This window comes from Panicum hallii, chromosome 2 (assembly GCF_002211085.1).
Source record: "Panicum hallii strain FIL2 chromosome 2, PHallii_v3.1, whole genome shotgun sequence".
In the NCBI taxonomy this organism is placed as follows: Eukaryota; Viridiplantae; Streptophyta; class Magnoliopsida; order Poales; family Poaceae; genus Panicum; species Panicum hallii.
In genome coordinates, this window is record NC_038043.1 from 47,863,349 (window position 1) to 47,882,237 (window position 18,889).

The window sequence follows — 18,889 nt, forward strand, 5'->3', positions numbered from 1 at the left end:
ATACAGAGACATACATACCATAATATCGAACTACTCCTGCTTTACTTTATCAAAAGAAAAGGAATCCTCCTTGGTTGCATAGACAGAAAACTGGCAACCGAAGTACTGTACCCACACATTTATCAACTTGTGAACTAAGAAGATTCATAGACGCGTCTTCCAAACAAGACCAGGTACAGCTAGCAGCACGTGTAAACCAGCAAACAGTTTTCATAAGCAAAGGATCCCAACTAGTCTCATCTCACATAATCGCATAGCATGGGCCTGGGCCATATGGGCCCAACGTGTGCAACTGCCAACATGAAGCTGCGGAATTTGCCGGGAGCCTCTTAGTTCATCCAAATACCTCCTCGTTGCAGACTGGGCACGCCTGAATCAACAAAAAAGGTAGGGATCAGGTGATACTCCTATAGTTGTATGGCCTATTCTGGGAGCTGCTTTCATATGAGCGATTCAGATACAGCAGAAAAAAGTTTTTCAAATATTTGAAGCATATACATTAGCATATGCAAAAGACATCAGCTTCTCTTCGGTATTTCAGAGGCATTATTTCAAAACAGAACTGAACTATACCTTGTTGATCTTAAGCCACCGAGTTATGCAGTTTGCATGATAACAATGGCTGCAGGGTAGTCTTATCATCTTCTGCCGGCTTTTATAGGTCGTTTTGCAGATCACACATCTGTAGGGAAGGTACAATGCAGTTATGAATCTGTCAGCAACATAAATGAATAAAACTGCTATTTCTGCATTCAAAAGGATGACAAATCTGGCGAAGTAGAATATGCAGCTACGTACTCTTCATTGTTCTTCTTCCTCGAGAAAAAGGTGCACTTGTGCCTAAATGGCTCCAAGTAAGCTATCAGGTCATCAGATAACCCTCTGGACTGAGTTCCTACTGCTTCCCCTAATGCTTGTAGTTGCTAGAACAGGTACAAATTAATTACAATGAGAGTCACATAGTGATGAGGTTATCATGAGATTCACCACAAGTGATAGATTTCAGCTGAAGTGTTGATTTTTTTTCCTTTTATATAACAAGGATATAATGGCCAACTCTGAACCTGAAAGATGCAGCTGCTGCTGCCCAGGCGCCCAGCTGCTTCTGGTTTGTGTAAGTCCTAATTCTTGTTCTATAATTTGGATGTTAGCACGTCATGGTCCCTTATGTAATTCAAAACAATATGGACCTTTGGGGTTTTTAACATTCTACAGAAGCATGGAGGTTGTACTCTCTTGATTTGAAAGCTTGTAAACCTAAGTCAACACTGAAGTTGGATTCACTAGCTTGACCTTTTTCATTGTAACAGCACAGGGAGTCATGGACATTGGACAAGATATATCGTGAAACAGCTTTCAGCTCTGCACTCTGAACATTCACTAGCTAAAAAAGGCTTGCAAAAAAGGAAAGATTTTTGGAGAGAGAGAGAGAGAGAAAAAAAGATTGAAAACGTGCATTGCAAGAAAACGGAGTCCAAAACAACTGACAAATATACAGACCATCACAGCCAGGGATGAAGCCCAACATCAGGAAACAATCAGAAAAACAAAATGAAAACTAGCAGCAAAATCTGAAGGACTACACATGAAAAAGGAAAACGCAAACCAACTAGACGCCCAGGGAAGAGAGTAACCAGACGTAACACACGAGCACGCCTCAAAACTCCCAAAGCATGGAAGTAGTACTCTTTTGGTCTGAAAGCTTGTGTACCTAATGTCAACACTGAAGTTGTACTGTCGCATTTGTTATGATGGATATTCACTCTACATTTATTCTGGACACGATCAACAGTGCTTGGGAGCCCCGTACATCAGGAAATTCAGTAGATAAAACATGGTGTCCACCCTAAATATTCTATTCCTGTCACAGAGTGCTTCAAAAATATAGAGTGGTGACGAACTTCTTAAGAAAAAAATTCAGGGAATTCACTTTATTTGTTGTTAAGAAACAAATGCACCAAATCTCTCCAGTAGGTCTTCAGAAACCTGTTTGTTCTACCTCAACCCCAGAAGTAGATTTGCTGCTACTATATCCATTCTAGGTAATTGCTGCTACTGTATCCACGTGACATGAGAATTTCACATCATCTCTTCCAGCGCATGAAAGAATGACTGACATACCTCGTAAGACATATTGTCAGGGTCAACATTGTCTTCCCGCGCCACCTGGATGCACAAGCAAGTCATCGTTAATGTTTCAGTTCAGACAAATGGAATTCCTTTCCATATGTAAGGCACCAATCCCAATGAACCAAAAAAGTTCAAACGGAAGAGTGCCAAAGCAACAAACCTGAGCTGCATTCTGTTCAGGCCTGTACTCAACAGCCGGTGACGATGGCTCCAAGGACACGTTACCTGAAAATGAAACGAACGATGAGCATGTGGTCAGTGGCTGTGCTAGTTGACTACAGCTCAGTAGCTAACGGTATCACCTCAAGCGAAGCGAAAAGATTCTGGGAGTGGACTGTACCGGCGAATTCTCTGGTGTCGGCAGCGGCGACGCGCGTGTTCTCCTCCTCCTGCAGCTGCCAGGCCAGAGCTTCGTCAGACGTCAGCCATTCCTCGACCTTGTGGGTCTCCGAGGAGACGCGGACCGAGTAGGTGGTGGGGGTCGCCATTGACGAAGCTTGCGACTTTCCTGCAAGGATTTAGCGGCGAAGACGGGGATCGAATCAAGCAGATGAAACGCCGTAGCAGATTTAAACATGTTTGAACTGAGCACTTGTCTCTGAACTCTGAACCGAATGAGCATTTGGGCTTTGTGCTCATGATTGCAGTGGAAGTTTGATGGCCCCCGTGTCTAACGTGTTTCCGCACAGACTGAACTCGTATCGCATCGCAGGAAGAGCAATTTGCCACGCAAAAGAAAATAGCACCGATCGGTGTCGCTGCTACCAAAATTTTACTCTTAGCATGAACAATCAGAATTCAAATACACAGAATACAGTTCTGATTAATCGAAATCACTGCCGAATTTCAAGCCCGCGTGGAGGTTCTGCCGTCCAATTGCCACAGGACCAAACAAAAAGAGAGAAATCGAGGGGAATCTTTTCCCTCTCGGACCAAGAAACCAACCCAGACAAGAGACAAAAAAAAGGAGCACACAGAATTTGACTCCAGATCAAGAGCGCCGAATCATCCAGCGACCGTCGTCTTCTCGAACGAAACGGAAGGAGACAGCCGTGCGTACCTCTCCTCCGTCCTCCGGATCAGCAGCGCAGGGCACAGTGATGGCGGGCCGCCGCCGCCACCGCCTCCTCCCTCCCCTCCCCTCCTCTCCCTCGCTATCTCTGGCAAACTGCGTGGTAAACTAGTACTCCTCCTCCAGAAGCTTTATTATGCAACCGACGACGCGAGCCGTGGTTGCTCGCAAGTCAATATGACGTAGACCACTTACTCAGAGCTCTTCTTTTCGTTCCCTTTTGCATTATTTTCTCCCTCGTTCGTATCATGGAACCTTTGTTCTTGTCTGAATCGCGTCTGCAACAACTCCAATTTTCATTCCATTTTCGTTAACCGAACTCCATTTTACAAACCCAGAGGGTTATCCGAGGATGCCGTGACAGGGGATCGCTAGCTGTCCATGAGATGAACACGTCGCGTGACCTTGCAGCGTTTCTTTAACAGTGTGCTTAGGCTGCTAGGTTTGCACGCGCGCGTGGTTACAACTTACAAGTGGCGTCGGGGAGAATTGTTTAAGGCCACCGAAGCCGGTGGGAGGTCTTCGTCACATCACACCCATAGAGAGTGGCTCACAACTCAGGAGCAGAGGCAAGAGGTCCCTCCAGAGTAGTAGCTTCCAGGTGATGGATCGCACAGGATTCTGCTTCTGCAACCAGACTCTGGCGCAAGAACCCCCTTTTTGATTGCTCCTCTGTCGCGACGCTGCTATTGTTGCGAGAGGGTCTCTCTCTCTGATTCTGTCAGTCCGTCTCGCTCACCATCTGTTCGATTTCATTTTCGGCTGGTCTGTGCACAGTAAAAAAAGATTGGTTTCACATTTGATAGGTCCAAAAACAGCAGTAATTTGCGATGACGGATCACAATTCAACCGCTCGGAATCATCGACGGGAGAAGTACCGCATCCGCATGCCCATGATGATGACAGAGCTCTAACAATTTTACTTGTTTAACCCATCGTTATCTTCTTCCCCCTGTAGCGATTAGAGGATCAGTGTCTGTGTTGGGCCATGAAAGCTCGTGATAGGCCCGACGAAACTTGGGCGTAATGCGCAGTAGCGTGAAAGATGCCTGCCTTGTCAAGCAAGTGGGCATTTATTTTTTTAACAGCCCGTATTTCATTCTTTCTCCTGCGTACGGAAACGGCCCAAACTTTTCGCCGTCACGGCCCGGTTGCTGATCGCTCTAACTAACGCCGGCCCAACCAAGCCCAGCAAGCGAGCGCGAGTACGCGTCCGTTCGCTGGCTCACGCGCTTGCGATGCGTGCCCGCCCGCCCTCCATCGGAACGCCCGGCCGCCGCGCCCGCGCACGTAGGTGGTGGGTGAGCAACGCGAGGCTCGCCGCCCGCCGCCGCGCGAAACCACCGAGAGCGACCGCGCACGCCTATAAATCACGCCGTTGTTAGCACGCATACACACACACCGCCGTTACCACAACCCAGTCTCTCCTCCCAGCTAGCTAGTAGCTTGTGGGAATTGCGATGAGGACGGCCGCCGCCGAGCTGAAGCCGCGCGGGCCGCTCGCGGCGCTGTCGCTGCTGCTAGTCCTGGTGGTGCTGGTGCTGGTGGGCGGCGGCGCCGATGCGCAGGAGGCGACGTGCGCGGGGCAGCTGAGCGGGCTGGCCCCCTGCGCGCGCTACAGCGTGCCGCCGGCGCCGGGGCAGGCGCCGCCCGCGCCAGGGCCGGAGTGCTGCTCCGCGCTGGGGGCAGTGTCCAGGGACTGCGCCTGCGGGACGTTCGCCATCATCAACAGCCTGCCGGCCAAGTGCGGCCTCCCGCGAGTCACCTGCCGCCGTAAGACCTCCTTTTTTTTTTCGTTTTTCACTTGCACGCGGGCGCTTGGTAGCTTGAGGTGCATCGGGATCGATCATTCAGTTTGACCGTGTTCTGCATGTTTTCATGTGCTAACGAAATTTATTTCCCCCCTCCGTGCGTGCAGAGTGATGTCCATTAGTGCGCGAGTTGAAGGTGAAGGCCGACGCAAGGGCAACAAGAAGAAGAATAAAGATCGTCTCTGATGGATGGTCATCTAGTCATCTAGAATGAGCCGTCGTTGTTTATCGGGCGTAGAGCTCTTGTTTACATCAGTGTCATCGTCGACCGTTTTTTCCTCCCCAATTTTCTTTCTTTTATATATACTAGTGAAGATGCACGTGCCCGTGGCACGTGTTTTAATTTTTTTGATAAACCTAAATTTTATATTTATAAAATAAGTTAGTAAATAATAAAACTATTAAATCAAAGATATGACAAAAAAAAACTTTTAACTTATAAAAAATGGTAGGAATAGATAGAAAAATTTATTGATGCGCTAACAATCCATCATCATCATGAACTAAATGAACTCGCACGAGTTTTGAAATTTACCCATAATGAAATTAAGAGAGATATACATAGATTACAGATGCACATAGTTATCGCAAAAACAATAATGCAGTAATTCTTCTAACTGAAAATGCACTGTATTCACTTAGACATATCTACTACAAATTTGAAATGACCTTTTATTGGTCAGAGTGTTGTCTCGATTAACAGAGAAGGGGTTATCTGAATATACTCCCTCCATTTCCACAAAGAATGCAAATCTACTATTAATTTTTTCCCATAAAGAATTGTATATAATTGTAGCTTTTAATTTGGACCAACCTGTGGGGTTCAGTTAATTGCACTATTTCCTTTAATCTTCTGCATGCACATTTAACTGTACCCATCTAATTGCATGGGCAGGCTACCAAATACATGTGCATGTAATAGGAACGTGAGTGCCCGATCTTCCGTTAGCAGGTTAACTGTTGATCGGTCGGCTACTTGACACAAACCATCTGGCTTCCGATCAACAAGATCGAAGCCAACAATCGAAGCACCATGTCATCTCTAGTTATCAATTGTACGCTGCACGATTGACCTCGCTATGAAGGTTAATTCTTATGTGCGAATTGAAGAACACAAGCAAGAACGAAGAGAACGCAACAACATTGCAAATGACAGATAATGCTCACGAATATGGAGTTTTACAAACCGATGATGGTAAAAATATTCTTAACAAATTAATCTAAGAAGAACCTAAGCTATCTCGAGTGATAACTATTGAATATAAAGTGGCAGGGTCAGCCACGAAATCCTAGACGCGCCCTAATAGACTACAACATGATACATGACCCAACGGTTCAAATGATGGCAGCACAGCATCCTGACAGATTGTGGATATCCACTTGTTTCAATGATTCCCATTGACTCGGACCTGATAGTGATATGGGACTGGTGGTATTGCAAATATTATCTCCTTAGATTTCTATGCATATCTAGAATATCATTTTAGTCCATATGTGGCCTAAGCGATGTTTTTAGTGCGAACTACTTTGGACTCCAAGGTGAACTCAAATTTGGGATGTTGTGGGTCTCCAACTTGGTTTGGATGCCCTCGCTAGTCTTCTCTAAGCCTCTCTCCAAATGTTTTTTGATTCTCTACATTGTTCCTAAGTACAATAATAACACTATCAGGTAGCATAGCATTCTCACAATTACCAAATGTACGTAGGAACAAACTCATCTGGTGATTTAGTTGTCGTACACGAGCTCTAGTGATCGATTCTTGTATATACATGTGACGAGTATTGTTTGTATCCAAAGAAGTGGTGTCCTTATTATCATACACTAGAGAATTATTTCCTAATAATTAGGAGCACACAAGTTATTTTCCTTCACTACGAATCTATCCTAAAATTCCTAGAATTGTATTCTGTACGTTAAGATCACTAACCAAACTATTAATAATATTTGAAGCACACTTGAGAAAACATACAACCAACTTTATTTTGCACTAAAGAAGCGTATTGAAATTTGAATGCCCAGGAGAAACATCTTCACACGAGACTTAAACCAACTGCTCCTGACAACAAAGAAACCAGATCCAAGAGCAAGGATTTCAATAATACTTAGTCATGAGACTCGTCCAGATTAAGGCCAGGCCAACAGATGAGTAACCTAAAATAGCTCATGCATTCAGGTCACTCGATATGCAACGAATAGTTCACTGTTGATTCAAAATAAATAAAAACAAGCTATTGTCCATAACAAAGATAAACAAAGTAGCTTGCATACCATATATGATTGCGAATTTTATTAGAACTATTGAGCAATTTCTGAACTTAAGTTAATTAAATACGTCATCTGAAGATGTTACAGATGCTTCCTTTGCAATTCACCATACATTTCAGCTTCCGTAGTTGAGGCATCTTCCTTTTTGTCCGTGCTGAATGATGCGAAGTCATTTAGCTCTTAGAAAGACAAAAGCCGAAAACTCTACAGGCACCAAACATGTGAGTTAGAGACCTAAAATCAGAAGCTTGTCTTGCCTGCTATTTATTTAGTGATTGCTCGGAATGATAATTATGAAACAAGAAGTAGATCAATTACCCACCGGCTCTACCATTTGGTAGTAGAACAACATCAAGTTTAAGGAGGGTTGAGCCAAAAAACGATGAAGTGACGAAACGAAGTATGATTTCCACCTATGGACAAACCTCATCAACATTTGATCCCGTGGTCAAATCGCATAACACCAATATCCATACTATTATAAGCACCTCTACCAAATTTTCCACCGATATGATATCACCGAGGGTAACACTAGGAAGCGGGGAAGGAAACCTGGAACGCAGACACACATAAGTCGCAAAGAGAGAGAACTTAAGTGTGACCTAAAGGAAAAACATACAACCATGTTATGCCGCAGTCCTTTCCTTGGGAGCGTACACCAGTGCATGAGTGGAAGCTTTCCCCAAGCCACCAGGCCACCAGAGTCAGAGCATGAAGAAGCAGGTAATTTCCATGAGAAAGTGATTCTAACTAAACTTGAAGCAACAAGTTGTATGATTCAAATTAAAATGAATTATACGTAATCAAATAGTATGGTGAAACTAATTCAACAGGAAAGACTTGCCTATTTCAGTTTTGGTACTCCAGATGTTTGAGCAGTGTAGTAATATAAAGATTACATTATTTATTCTTATTAAAGATTACCATATGCTTGTATTGTTCCAATCAAATATATCCATAACAAAATATTTTTGAAATTCAATTGCTGGAGGAAAAAAAACCAAATTGCTGGTTCAGTTTGTAGACCCTGCAAGGAAACAAGAAAACTATGTAAGTTAATCAGAGGGGGATATCTTGGTGCACAATATGATGCAATACTGTTGCTAGAAAGAAAAGAAACAGCAAGCCTAAAATAAAATGGTAAATTAGGATATGATCCTCTGCTATAAATACTACTCTACATATTCCTAATAATAATGCATCATCCGCAAATACGCAAACAATTGAGAAACTCACCAAGTGCCTGTTACTAAACAAGGAATCTTCCACAAATATAGAATGCAAATAGCTTTGTGTAATTCTTTTCTTTTGTACAGTTATTTTTTAGATGAACCTTTCAACTAATTATTTTCGTAACTAAAGGAGCCTCACCCACCTAAGTCCTAGCTGAATTTTACCTCCTACCAACCCTACAAAATATTGGTTGATGATGAAAAATGGATCTGAGACTGTGAGACATGATCGTGCAATAAGAATTTCTTATAAGTACCAGGTAAGTGCCACTAAAGGTGAGGATAGCAAAAGTCGTATAGGAAAGAAATACCATAAATGGAAATTCACGTGCATAACCTATCACACGATACTGGTATTCCTTGAATGAACAATGAGCAATATTTAGTATGTCTGCAAGACAAAAAAAGATATATACACATTAGAATTAAAAATACGGGTAGGTTAGCAGGGCAATGCTACCCGAGGAGATACAAATACTTGAAAACACACACTTTTGATCCTAAAATTTAGTTCATGCTTTGAAACATTAGTCGGCAAACATTGAATGCAATTAGCCAATTACACCAAAACATCCTCAGGACCTCAGGCCTAGTGCTACTCTAGTTCATCAGACAAATCCATTCCAAATTGTTCTACAAGTTTTCTTTTCACAATTTGAGCTTCACAACAGAAAACAACTGATCTGGAACAACCATTCACTCATCTACTAATAAAAAAAATAAGAGCTCACGTTGCTAGAAAGAATAGAGCCAGAGTTTGCATCTTCAGCTTCTCTGGAGCATTTTCAGCCTTCCCACTGGACCATGTCCATTTAAATGTAATTATCAGAGATCATTCCTTTACAACACTCCAATTAATTCCTTTCTCACATCTATCCATTCTGAAGTATTGTTTTATAAAATTAGTATATCAGTTAAAAAGTTTGGTTTGGCTAGTGAACCAAGTTACTGCTCTGTTCAAATGCAGGCTAACATGAACTCAAAACATCAATGATTTTTATGGTAACCATGTAAATCAGTCTAGAAGAATCTTTATGTGAGAAAAATTTAGATGTCAAAGAAAACAGTTATAAATATCTAATTCCAAGACAAATAGAGAACACATTATTGAGATAGATTTATGCAATTTATTATTTGTATTTCACTTCATCAAGTTCCCACTATCAGGCAGCTACCGGACCCAAAAGGATTCCTAAAAAAAGACAGAGAAGGAACATATATATTGATCTCTCAACTTGTACAAAAGATGCAGTTGTTAGATTAACGAAATATTCTATGGAATGAACCATGTTTATACTTTGATCCTCCCTGCTACCAAATGTTAAGAGTAGAAGTTGATTCATAATAAAAAAATGGAGAAAAGATTAGTGATAAAAAAAAGGGGCAACAGGGTCTGCTCAGCTCCTGTTAACAGCAGGTTGCAATAGTGAACTTGGCAGGAATGGTTACAGGTGCTATGGTCTTCCAAGTTAAAATGCCTATCAGCTCTCAATGAAACTTGACCAAACAAATGATAACTTGGTATGTGTAACAAATGATAACTTGTTATGTGTAATTCTTATTTGTTTACTTTCTTACATATATAAGAGACCATCTGGATAGAGGAGAAATGCATATCTACGCATTCATTCACTGCAGATAAAGTGCCAAGAAAACCACAAGCTGCAATAAACACAGGCATGTGGCAATGCATAGGCGAGCAATTAACTGGTTCTTCATTAAGCAATTTTCAGAACAAAATGATGATCCATTTTAAAGATTAATAAGCAATTTTCAAGTCTGCTATTATATCTGATTCATCCCCTCAATTGCAGGGGTTCATATATACGACACCCTTAGCATATATTGCAGAGATTAATAAATACAATCCGATGTATATATTTTGGAATTGACAACCATTCTCATCGCATACATCAACTTGCAGGAACACATGATATCACTCAAGTAAAGATTTCTGTAACAATTAAGAAACTCCTACTTACAGTAACATCCTGATCCTCCTACACAGCTTGGAAATTATATACTTTTCAACATAAACGCAAGAAGGAAAATACATGCATGTAACCTGTGTAATTGTGCCCAAATTCCCTACATAATTGAAGCTAGTCTAGAGTTGCATACCATATTTAGTGGCTGGTCTGCTTAAATTTGTTAAGAAATAGTATATGACTTTTTAAACATGCTTCTAACATCTGTTCAGAAAATAAGATTCTTTGCAAGCCAATATGACTGTAGTTAGAGATTGTTAGCACCATGCATTGCTTATTCTTTCAGGTCATTCTGGTTCAAAGTAAAAGAAAATATTACCAGAATCTTATGGTTTCGCCAATGTGTTCTTCCACTTTGAGCAAACTCACAAGTGGATTTATGTTTATGAGAGAAAATCAGCAATCATAGACCAAGATAACAAGGAAAAGTCAAGTATACAGCCATCTTACCATGTAACAGGAGTACAGAACGACCAGGTTGTTGCCATTGTCGTAATGGTTCCCAATCCGCACTTGCAAGCTCGGAGGCTATATATACTCTCCCAGCCTTTCATTCTCCTAGCTTCTGGTTGCCATGCTCCTGTACTCATCATAGGAGTCCTCGTTGTACTTTACTCCCAATATTTACTTGAATGTTTCCTAGTCACTTCCAATATTTTAGCAGCAATTCTTTAGTTACACCCAAAATTATGAAGAAAAAAAATAAAAGACCTTTGAACTGAAAAGTACGCTCCAATCCAGCCCTGATGTCCATTACATTAGGGGGATTTAATAACACATTACTGCCTACTCTTGGACACTCCAACAAACTGACCAAAGCAGTAAACGACCATAAGGAGCCAGGGTATACAAAAGTTCTGATTACTGTGAATCACCTTTCAGATAACAATATACTGTTGAATACAAACAGTTCTTCAGCACCCTCGAATGCTAGAGCATCAACCATGTGTCGCTCTGGTGCTCCCTACATCCGCATCTAAATTATTACAACTCCATCTATTCCTGAAAAAAAATGACACAAACGGGGTCGATATTTAGATGATGAAAAAGGGGGCATTTCTGCATTAAAGTCCTATAGGTATGAGATAACACAATAATATAATTTTTTAGCACCTTATTTGATCAAAGGACATGTATACGAGAAGAACTAATCGGAAAGAATGGATATTCTAGTTACACATTCAGAATTAGAATAATGAGTCCTAAATACAGAGGATTAAACTTGATACCCTTCTTACAAATCAGAATCCACGTAGACACAAATCAATGGAGAAACAAGTTCAATTTTTAAGCGCAACAAACTGATCGATGGAATCAGGCTTGTTCACATCGAGGGCAAGATGGAATCCCTGCAAGGAAGGGGTAATGCAGTAGGTCAACATGGTCGTCGACGATGGGGCAGTGGGAGTCCGGTCGGCCGTAGGTAAAGCTCACATGTGCTGAACTCAAGAATTTTCCAGAGGAAACACAACAATTTTGATTACCCGAAATCATTGAACAAGCACAGAAAAAAAAAAACAAGAGGATTTGGTTTGACTAACCTGGAGATCCCACAATGTCCAACATTAGGAAGATGATGATGCCTGCGGAGCTATATATCAACGCACCGTCCGCATGGGGGAACCCGAACCGGCCGGCGGCCGCGCATGCTCTTGCATCTCGCCACCGTCGTCGGCTTAAGGAGGCCCTGAACCAAATTTGCACAAGGAAAATAGGAAACTGATGGCCGACAATGCAATGCGGTCCTCACAACAAACCTCGCACGCCGCCTTCGGCAACGAGCTTAGTAGCCACTGGCCGCCATTGCCCGGAGCCCCACATCACCAACGAACGAAGGGGACACCTCAACGGAGACTGAGCCGCTGCGGGTCACCGGTCTCTACAACATGCTGCTTGACTTCATGCGACCAGCACACATCGTCGGCACCGTCCCCTGCAGAACTGGACGACGAGTGCCAGGGGAGAAGGAGCAAGGGCAACTATGTGCATCCTCTCCTGCGCCAAGCAAAAGGAAAATTGGAAGACCACGGTAATTGAGCTCTAACCTCCGGTAACTCTGGAATATTATATGTTAACAGTTACCGGAATATATATTATAGCGCGTCATGCGAGAGGGAAGGTAATCGGCGTAGGAAAAGGAATGTAATCAGCGCATGTAATGGAAACAATCCCTGCCAAAACGTAACTGTAGGATCAATTTGCTTTCAAAAAAAAAAAAATAGGTACGTGGTTGCTTGCAGCAATGGAAAGTAAAGTGCGGTGACTTCCAAAAAAATCAGGCGCATGCGGTTTCTTCCAAAAAATCAGTCGCTTGATTGCATGTATAATTGGAAAGTAAAGTACAGTGGATCATTTTGCTTCCAACAAACTTGTGTGTGATGGGATGTTATAATGGAAACTAAAGTATGGATAAACCGGATGGGTAGGCAGAAGGTTTTGGTCAAAAAAAAGTTTTAGCTTTTGGGTAGAAATATTTTCCTTCTATCATAAAATGGGACTCCACCCCCTTTTAGCTTGTCAAGTGGGATTTCCGTGAGTGGTACGGTAGGTCTAATCTTGATGAGAAAGGATTTTAATTGTTTCAACCAAATCTTTTGGCTCGTCAAGTGGGATCTATGTAAGAGGTACAGTAGGCCTAACCTTAGTGAGAAATGGTTTCAATTGTTTCAATTTTTTTTATAGTATAGTTAAGGCTTAACAGTCAGCTTCAGCTTGTCCTGCCTGTTGATCTCAGTGAATGTTAAGCAAACGCTGACGGCCGTTCGGTACAGCTCTTGTGCATCTCTGCGACCTCCTTACCTGCAAAACATGTAAAGCGTATTCCGTGAGTGTGCCCCACACACACACGTCTTTCAGTGCGAATGTTCTCATTTGGCACCGGCAGGCTCTGCAGTCTGCAAAGCAGAGGCAACCCGACCCTACAGCTTTGAGGAGGGAATTAACCGAACAGCAACAAGCGAGGTAGCACCATCGATTACATGGTATACAGAACCACTTTGCATAGAGGGGGCTCTTTGAAATGAATGATAATTCATAGGTACAAAGGTTTCACATTGCATACATATCCTGGTCCCATGCCCTCCACTGTTTACTCTGACATGAACCTATTCTTAGCAGGCACATTATAACATAAAACATGTAAAGCGCAAAGTGTCGCCACAAAAGAATTTAACCTTTCTTCAACTGAACCATTCGACGGACTGAATCTTTACAGATACAAGGCGCAAGTATAAAAATGTAAAACCTCCAATTCCAGATGGCATCTCTCTCTAACCATGCCTATGACACAGGCACTATTCTGTGATATGTTCTAGAAACAGGGCTTCCTGCTTGCTTGTGAGGCCGAGATCACTGAATGATACGTCACCCTCGCTGGTGGTAAAGGTGCGCCTCGGGTATGTCCTGACCTGCATGATAAGGAACGGGGTGAAAATGTAAGATCGAGCAATTTTAGCCACAAGAATGAAAATGCGCCATATAAAAACTAGCTGGATACCATTCAGCTATTTTCACATGACCACAGATGATTTACAAAAACAAAAAGGAAAAAGAAAGGAAATGCCACTAGCCAGACAAATATATATGTACGATTGAATACCACCAGGAAAACTACCAATGTCAAAATATATCCAGACAGGGAAGCTTTTTGCGAAAACTCGAAATGATTTTCAATGTGCGCCCCTGGCATAGCCCACTAACTTAGTAACTCGCCACTCTATACTATATTATTATTTTTCTGGAAGTCCGTTCAGTTGCAATGATACCAGATCAGGGCATCAGGCTAGCTACTTTTAACATTTTCTTAAGAGGGTTAGACAACAGATAGATACAACTTGAATAAACCTGGATGAAGTGCAGAGGCTATCCTGTACTGCAGCATGGCAAAAAATGCTATCCCCCCTCCCTCCTAGCAGCTCAAAGAAGCCCGAATAGCATTAACAGTATCTGGTGTTGCCTTGTGTGGCTAGTGTATAACATGTTCCACGGTGAAAAAAATGATGAATTTGTTGGTGCTAACTCAAAGAACCTCAGCGTCAGAAGCATAAAAATTACAAGGTGAAAAATACAGGGCCATCAAGCACTTTTTTCTCGAACAACGAAGGAGAACTGCGTGAGCAGGGTCATCAAACACTCAGTTGGCACAGCTAATCTTTCCCTTTAATCCACATGATTTAATCTATAGCCTTATGTTTAATGCTACAGAAGCCTGCATGAGAAATTGCTCAAAAGTTGGAGTGTCCTGACTAATCATGAAAGTAAACCTAAACTTGCAAAAGCAGGAAACTGGAACATTTTTTTTCAATATATATACAAAATTTTAACAAAATATAATGGTAGAGGATTACCAATCTGTAGGTCCCTGGCTTGCAAGTCCTCCCGATGTCTAAGAAATCAAATAGAAACTGCAAGCAAACCACAGCAAGCCAAGAAGCAAGTATTAATTGCTCGCTATAAAAAAAGAAAGAAAAACAAGAACAAACAAGTCAAATTAATGTTTTTGTTCTGGATTCAGGCAGCACAAAATTATTTACCTGAAGCTTATCAGTTTTGAGAAAGCGACGCCCCTGTCGACTACCGTCAGGCATGCGAACTACAACTGTCACAGCACCTTCTATGTCCGGAGGTGGTTCTGATGGTAATGATGCTTGCTTGGATGCGAGATTGGACTCTAGCTCCTACTTTCATAAAACATGAGGGACAACATGACAAACAGTGGATCAAATATCCAGCTAAGAAAAACAGATAGGATAAAGAATGAAAATACAGATCAAGTAAGCCAAGGGGAAACTGGTGAAGTGAAGTGGCTAGTTGTCATAAAGTCTTCCGTAGAGAAGACACTGATGCCAACTTGTATTCCATCTCCTGGAGCACACATCTATAGTCTTACATTGCTTACAATATTGACTAAACACAGGATATTAATCTGATGAGTGTACCTCACCAGCTAAAACTCTACCAATATCGAAACAGAAGATAACAAGGGCACTAAGTTGATCACACTGATGAACTGATGTTATAGTTATCTAGCATTTAAATATCAATAATAACTTCAACTCACAGATTACATGTGACAGAAAGATACTTCAACTCACAGATTACATGTGACAGAAAAATACCTCTTCCTCAAGTTGCTTTTTACGCCTTTCCTCCTCCTCCTGCTTCTGTTTTTCAAGAGCAGCTTCTCTCGCAGCCGTTTCTTCTAGGCGGCGGAGCTCAGCTTCCTGTAAGGCCTTTAATTCCTTTTCTTGGTCAGCTTGTAGAGATGCAAGGTATTCATCATCCTGTAACTCAAAATTTAGTAGCCCTCAACAAATATAATGGAAATTACCAATAAAAGGATAAATCATAGACCTCACACCTGCTGCTCTCGTAATAACCGTTGTTCGGTTAATGCTGGTGAAGGAGAATGCGCCAGTGGGGGATAATAAGTTGAGCTTCTGTGAGAAGGCATGGAGAAAGGATATGCTGGTCCTTCAGGAACTCCACCAAACATTGCAGCCTCAAGCATAACAGCTTCATCATGTTCCTCGGAAGAAATGCCACCCCACTTTTTTGAAAATAAGGATGTCAGAAATGAAACAAATGCTATTTAATGTCAAACATAGTTCAGATTGGGATCACACATTATAATACCTCAGATGGGAAATCATCTCCATTAGACTGGCGATTGTTCAGCACAGGACTAGGACCTGGTTGCACCATTGGTGCTAACTCAGTGCTTTCAGAAGGGACACGCCTAGAACGACGTCTAACCAACGGTTGTTCTTCTACATCTTCAGTATCCTCTTGCAAGCTCTCTTCATCTATGGGTTGCCTAGATGTTCCAGCCTTTCCTGAAGCTAGTCCTTGCCTCCAAAAGGAAATGGCACGTATAAGGAATCAAGTGATGCTGTAGTAAGGTAGCCTGAGTAAAGAGCTGGGCAGTAAAAGTTAATATTCACCTTTCAACTGTTCCATCTGCAGTTCCCATGTCTGCTTCATCAGAAGAATGCTCTCCCAAGTTCACACCCTCTGGATGTTGATCTCCTCCTTGCTCTACTATCTGACAAATGTTGAAAACTAATGACGTCATAAAGCAAGATTCACAAAAGCATGTTGGACAAAAACTATGAGCACGAGCGCGCGCAAACACATACACGCGTGTGCGCGTGCGCGCACTTTCATGTTGGAGAAAACATATGAACACACGCAGGCGCGTGCACACACACAACCAGCTTACATTTGCCAGTCCTTCAGCATCCTTCTTTGAAGCTTCAATTGCTGCCCTAATCATTTCCTCTTCTATGTCATCATCATAATCATTAACATGAACCAATGGAGGAGCAGTTGGCACAGAAGATGTGTTGCTAGGGATATTAGCATGCGGAGCAGATGGTGCCGATGGCAACATGTCATCCTCATCATCAATTATGATAGTTTCCTGAACTTCAGGGCCATGTGAAGACTCATTTCCAGTAACATCCTCAATAACAGGGGCCTGACCAGATGGACCTGTTTGAGGATCACCCTCCTTAACTTCGATAGGAATCTCTCTCACCTCTCTAGGGTGTGAAACCAGCGGCCCAAGAGTGACACTATCAGTGGCACCAATGCTGTCAAAAAATTGTTGCTGAAAATTTGGATCCATCAGTGCAAAAGGATCACGGAAATTCTCCGGGAACAAAGATCTTTGGAATGTATTATCAAGTGGTCCATCCACGTCCATCATATCATCGCGACTAGCAGTTACAGTGTTTTGATTGATTGCATTCCTGTAAAGCACAAACATATTAGTAGTCTCTACAGCATGACAAGCAAGAGTGAACTCCGACATCCAAAGTGAACAAGGTGGGAAAAGTAACCAATGAACCACTTACAGTGTGCTGTCTCCTTCATTGAAATGAGAATTGATGGCCTGATTGAGATCACCACCATGTTCCTGGGTTGCATTAGTCAGTTAACCTCTGACTAGATGATAGGTAAATGACAACAGAGGCAAACAATAGTGTTGTTTAAGTACCAATTTGGATGCAATATCTATAAGATAAAAGTTGGCTAGACTTCTGAAAAAAAAAGAGAAAAGCATAGGAATAATAAGGTGCTAAACTGTTATGTATATTCCATCTTACGGCCGGATCAAATACATTGGATGATAGTATGAATACAAGTGCAGTCAACACTCAACAGGCTTATTGGACATGTAACTACAAACACTCATATGTAAACAAGCACAAGAAATTTCTGCAGATCCTGCAAAGCCAGAATGAGCCGAGTAAATGATTTCAAACAGGAACAGCAAACTGAACCGTATCATGCAAACAATGTTAATCAAACTGGATGGCTTGTGACCAATTTGGACACTTTTTACTTAAGCGAGGCAAAATTGCGTCACAGTTTAAATCCACTTTATAGGTGATACCTATAAGATAAGAGTTATCGAGACTTCTAAGAAACAAAACCATAAGAATAACATGGTAGTATAACTGTTATGTGAGTTCCAACTTAAGATTGGATCAAGCACATCAGATTCAGATGATAGTATGATTTCATTACAACAAGTGTACTAAACACTCAACAGGATTACTGAAAATGTAAACTATGAACACTCATACTTAACAAGAACGAGAAATATCTGGAGATGCTACAAGCCAGAATAAGCCAAGTATATCATTCCAAACAGGAACATCAAATTGACCAGATCACGCAAACGATGTTAATCAAACTGAATGCCCAATGACTAAAGTCTAAACTGGGCCCATTTTTCTTGAGTGGAGGCAGAAATTGAAGTTTTGTTTTTTTTCTGGGAAAAGTAACTTTGATGACTTATAAAGAGCAAAAATAGCAAGGGGGCAAGAAAAGCCACGAGATTTGGCAGCGTAATTCCATTCCATAACTCCCAAATAATTCCAGCAATGGCTAGCGACTCCACGATTCAAAAAGCCATGCGAGTTAATAAGTCCGCAACACAAATCGGGCGCAACTCGTCCCCACGACATCGCATCGCATCACACTCAAACCCCAACCCCATCCGCCACCCACCCGAGGACACAATTAAACACCAAACCCTAACGCCCGCCCCGGCGCGACCAAATCCGCCACAAGCCTAGCCGATTCCGCAAGATTCCGGAGCCTGAATTCAACAGGGGAAAGGGAAAACGGAAGGGGACTTCGGGCGGTACCTCGAGCTTGCGGACGGCCAGGGCCTCGTCCGCCCCCGTGATGCTGACGAAGGTGTCGATCGCCTCCTGCGGCGGCCTCGCCATGGCGAGAGGGTCCGGAGGCGACGCGGCGCCGAGAGGGAGGGGGGGAGAGAGGATAGGAGGGGCGGTGCGCAAAGGGGGAGGGGAGAGGAAGAGAGCCGGCAACAAACTGAAGAGAGGCTGTTGTTCTGTGATTCACTGATTCTGATC

General features: G+C 42.4%; 3 protein-coding genes and 1 long non-coding RNA gene across 4 annotated transcripts; 1 reads left to right on the plus strand and 3 right to left on the minus strand.

The window, feature by feature from the left end:
* Positions 1 to 15: 15 nt before the first annotated feature.
* Positions 16 to 3,468, minus strand: LOC112882660 (E3 ubiquitin-protein ligase BIG BROTHER-like). Its single transcript, XM_025947767.1, has 7 exons — positions 3,191 to 3,468; positions 2,471 to 2,638; positions 2,291 to 2,355; positions 2,122 to 2,166; positions 799 to 923; positions 574 to 682; positions 16 to 370 (listed from the first exon to the last, which is right to left on the minus strand). Exons 2-7 carry the CDS (start codon positions 2,616 to 2,618, stop codon positions 335 to 337), a joined length of 528 nt encoding a protein of 175 aa, XP_025803552.1. The 5' UTR covers positions 2,619 to 2,638; positions 3,191 to 3,468; the 3' UTR covers positions 16 to 334.
* A 1,161-nt stretch (positions 3,469 to 4,629) lies between these two features.
* On the plus strand, positions 4,630 to 5,291 carry LOC112883575 (anther-specific protein MZm3-3-like). Its single transcript, XM_025948897.1, has 2 exons — positions 4,630 to 4,975; positions 5,121 to 5,291. The coding sequence occupies exons 1-2, from the start codon at positions 4,663 to 4,665 to the stop codon at positions 5,123 to 5,125; spliced, it is 318 nt and encodes a 105-aa protein (XP_025804682.1). The 5' UTR covers positions 4,630 to 4,662; the 3' UTR covers positions 5,126 to 5,291.
* Positions 5,292 to 7,351: 2,060 nt separating this feature from the next.
* On the minus strand, positions 7,352 to 8,130 carry LOC112879710. The gene is made up of 4 exons (XR_003226148.1): positions 7,902 to 8,130; positions 7,768 to 7,831; positions 7,602 to 7,692; positions 7,352 to 7,483 (listed from the first exon to the last, which is right to left on the minus strand). It is a non-coding gene; the product is annotated as an uncharacterized LOC112879710 (long non-coding RNA).
* A 5,382-nt stretch (positions 8,131 to 13,512) lies between these two features.
* LOC112881862 (plant UBX domain-containing protein 8-like) lies at positions 13,513 to 18,889 on the minus strand. The gene is made up of 10 exons (XM_025946761.1): positions 18,659 to 18,889; positions 17,357 to 17,418; positions 16,720 to 17,251; positions 16,442 to 16,542; positions 16,134 to 16,350; positions 15,859 to 16,047; positions 15,617 to 15,781; positions 15,032 to 15,175; positions 14,846 to 14,902; positions 13,513 to 13,906 (listed from the first exon to the last, which is right to left on the minus strand). Exons 1-10 carry the CDS (start codon positions 18,740 to 18,742, stop codon positions 13,793 to 13,795), a joined length of 1,665 nt encoding a protein of 554 aa, XP_025802546.1. The 5' UTR covers positions 18,743 to 18,889; the 3' UTR covers positions 13,513 to 13,792.